This window comes from Etheostoma cragini, unplaced genomic scaffold (genome assembly GCF_013103735.1).
Source record: "Etheostoma cragini isolate CJK2018 unplaced genomic scaffold, CSU_Ecrag_1.0 ScbMSFa_1523, whole genome shotgun sequence".
Lineage (NCBI taxonomy): Eukaryota > Metazoa > Chordata > Actinopteri > Perciformes > Percidae > Etheostoma > Etheostoma cragini.
In genome coordinates, this window is record NW_023265587.1 from 415,269 (window position 1) to 419,134 (window position 3,866).

The 3,866-nt window shown below is 33.1% G+C and overlaps 1 protein-coding gene across 1 annotated transcript; it reads left to right on the forward strand.

Annotated features, from left to right (window-relative positions):
• The first annotated feature begins 112 nt into the window (after positions 1 to 112).
• Positions 113 to 3,159, forward strand: gdi2 (GDP dissociation inhibitor 2). The gene is made up of 4 exons (XM_034865356.1): positions 113 to 336; positions 443 to 574; positions 2,726 to 2,825; positions 2,932 to 3,159. Exons 1-4 carry the CDS (start codon positions 143 to 145, stop codon positions 3,157 to 3,159), a joined length of 654 nt encoding a protein of 217 aa, XP_034721247.1. The 5' UTR covers positions 113 to 142.
• The last annotated feature ends 707 nt before the right edge of the window (positions 3,160 to 3,866 follow it).

Below are 3,866 nucleotides of genomic sequence, written 5' to 3' on the forward strand. Positions count from 1 at the left end.
TATAGACCTTAGTGGTCCCTAATACTGTATCTGAAGTCTCTTTATATAGACCTTAGTGGTCCCTAATACTGGATCTGTTGCACTTACTCTGATGCATGGGTCCACTTGATGTCTAAACCCTCTCCCCCCCCCCAAAGGTCTCATGGGGTTGTTTGAGAAACGGCGCTTCAAGAACTTCCTCCAGTTCATTTCCAACTTCGACGAGAGCAACCCCAAAACCATGGAGGGCGTCGACCCCCAGCAGTCCACCATGAGGGACATTTTCAAGAAGTTCAACCTGGGCCAGGACGTCATCGACTTCACCGGCCACTCCCTCGCCCTCTACCGCACAGACGAGTCAGTCCCCCACCCCCCACCCCCCACCCCCACCTTTAATGCATGTGATTGGGGTAACATTGTCCATTGGGTGGATTTCTAATGGTCTCCATCTCCCTCCACCCAGATACCTGGATCAACCCTGCATCGAAACCATCAACCGGATCAAGCTTTACAGTGAGTCCCTGGCCAGGTACGGCAAGAGCCCCTACCTCTACCCCCTGTACGGCCTGGGGGAACTGCCCCAAGGCTTTGCCAGGTACGGACCGCTTTTGACACGCACACCTGATATTTGTATGAATATCACGGCTGAAGGATTTGGAAAAAAAAAACGTCTAATTGCGCTTTTTCCCGCCAGAAATTGCGATTTTTTTCATTTGCAATTTTTTTCAGCTCCCTGTTGCACCTTCCTACGATACTGTTAAATAAAGAACACAATAAACGAAAAGATCCACTGAAAATGTAAAAATAGGACATTTCTGTTGACAACCTGTGATATGTGACATTATTCCAGCATGTATCTTATGAAAGTAACAGTAAATTAAACGACGAAGAGGAATAAAAAATGTCCAATCAAATGTTGTTTTAATAAATAAAATTTATTAAAACACACACTAACTATAAATATAAAACTTAGTCCTTTTGAACAAAAACAAACACCAAATTTTTTTTTAAACTATTAATTCATTATAATAAATAATCAGATTTTTGCCAACAGGGACGTTGTAGACAACCTATGCAATGTTCCTGTATTAAAATAAATTTCAAAATAAAATATATTTTTTAAATCCAGAAACGCGTGACAGAATATATTTCCCCAACATTAGTGTTTTGTGGTTTATTTATGAGAATAAATAAAAATAAAATCTAATAATTTGTCTTATTGTCACAACAGAACAGAGGAACATCAAAATATGTTAAAGTTTTGATAAATAAAATGTAAACAAATTCAAAATAACTAGAAATATGAAACTTAGTCCTTTGGAAAAAAACACAATAAAATATCATAATAAAATAATAAATATTAATTAATTATAATAAATAATCAAGAATAAAATAATAAATATTGATTAATTATAATAAATAATCAAGAATAAAATAATAAATATTAATTAACTATAATAAAAAATCAAGAATAAAATAATAAATATTGATTAATTATAATAAAAAATCAAGAATAAAATAATAAATATTGATTAATTATAATAATCAAGAATAAAATAATAAATATTAATATAATCAATCAGTGTTCATCAAATAAAATGAATAAAAATACAAACCAACTATAAATATGGAACTCAGTCCTTTGGAAAAAAACACAAAATAAAATATTAGAACTAAATAATAAATATTAATTAATTATAATAAATAATCAAGAATAAAATAATACATATTTATTAATTATATTAAAAAATCAAGAATACAATAATAAATATTCGTTAATTATAATAAATAATCAAGAATACAATAATAATAAATATTAATTAATTATAATAAATAATCAAGAATAAAATAATAAATATTAATTAACTATAATAAAAAAATCAAGAATAAAATAATAAATATTAATAAATTATAATTAATAATCAAGAATAAAATAATAAATATTGATTAATTATAATAAAAAATCAAGAATAAAATAATAAATATTAATTAATTATAATAAATCAGTGTTCATCAAATAAAATGTATAAAAATACAAACCAACTATAAATATGGAACTTAGTCCTTTGGAAAAAAACACAAAATAAAATATTAGAACTAAATAATAAATATTAATTAATTATAATAAATAATCAAGAATAAAATAATACATATTTATTAATTATAATAAAAAATCAAGAATACAATAATAGATATTCGTTAATTATAATAAGTAATCAAGAATAAAATAATAAATATTAATTAATTATAATAAATAATCAAGAATAAAATAAATATTAATTAACTATAATAAAAAATCAAGAATAAAACAATAAATATTAATAAATTATAATTAATAATCAAGAATAAAATAATAAATATTGATTAATTATAATAAAAAATCAAGAATAAAATAATAAATATTGATTAATTATAATAATCAAGAATAAAATAATAAATATTAGTTAAATATAATAAATAATCAGCGTTGCCAACACTCATAACATGTTTTTATTTTATTTTTTAAATATTCATTTATCAGAATGATTTAGTTATTAAAAATTATTCTGATGAATAAATATATTTTAAAAAATACTATATTTTTTTAAAATGGTGTCGGCCATTATAAATACCGATATATATGGCTCAGGCTCTGATGACGTTAAACCAACGTCTTATGTCAGATTATATAGATATTGAATATCTTCTTGTAGTTCATATGTCTGAATAACAGGAAGTAACCTGTCCCATTGTGTTTCCATTCCAGACTGAGTGCCATCTACGGGGGGACGTATATGTTGAACAAGCCCATAGACGAGATCGTGGTGGAGAACGGGAAGGTGGTGGGGGTCAAGTCTGAGGGAGAGGTGAGTTTATTGCCCTCATATGTGTGTTGCATTCAAGTGTTAACCCTAGCCATCTCCAGGAGTTAAACCCGTCCCTTGACCCCCTTGACCGTTTGCTCGACAACAGATCGCCAGGTGCAAGCAGCTGATCTGCGACCCCAGCTACGCCATGGACCGCGTCACCAAAGCGGGTCAGGTGATCCGGGTCATCTGCATCCTTAGTCACCCGATAGGCAACACGGGCGACGTCAACTCGTGCCAGATCATCATCCCCCAGAATCAGGTCAACAGGAAACACGGTGAGCGCACACAGGATGTAGGCGGATGGATTTGGCTGTTCAGTACAAAGATTTGATTTTAACCCTCTGTGACCGAGACAAACCGCACCTCTGATTCATAGTTTAATCATTTAATAACCATAACGGCTAGCGACTCACCGGAAGTTGCGTCTAAAAGCTAACGAGTTAGCGGTTACGGAGGTCTCTTCGGGTCTTTATAGCCTCTTCAGGTGGTTTTCTATGACCCTGGAACTTCCAGCCTCTTTCGGGGTCCTGGGGCTTTAAATCCACACCGTTACGTCCAAGATTGATCCACTTTATGTCCACAATTCATCGCGTTTTGGCTCATTTTCTGCCGCTAGATCGCGATATGATGTTCATATCTTGACTGTAGACCACGGGGATGATGTTGTTACAAGTTATCATAAAATAAAACCAGACGGACAATGAACTGTAAAAATGGCCTCACACACTGAGAGAGAGAGACAGACCGAGAAAGAGAGAGAGAGAGAGAGACACACACAGAGAGACAGAGACAGACGGAGAGAGAGACAGAGACAGACCGAGAAAGAGAGAGACACACACACAGAGACAGACGGAGAGAGAGACACACACACAGAGACACAGAGACAGACGGAGAGAGAGACAGAGACAGACCGAGAGAGAGAGAGAGAGAGACACACACACACAGAGACACAGAGACAGACGGAGAGAGAGACAGAGACAGACCGAGAGAGAGAGAGAGAGAGAGAGAGAGAGAGAGAGACACACACAGAGAGACAGA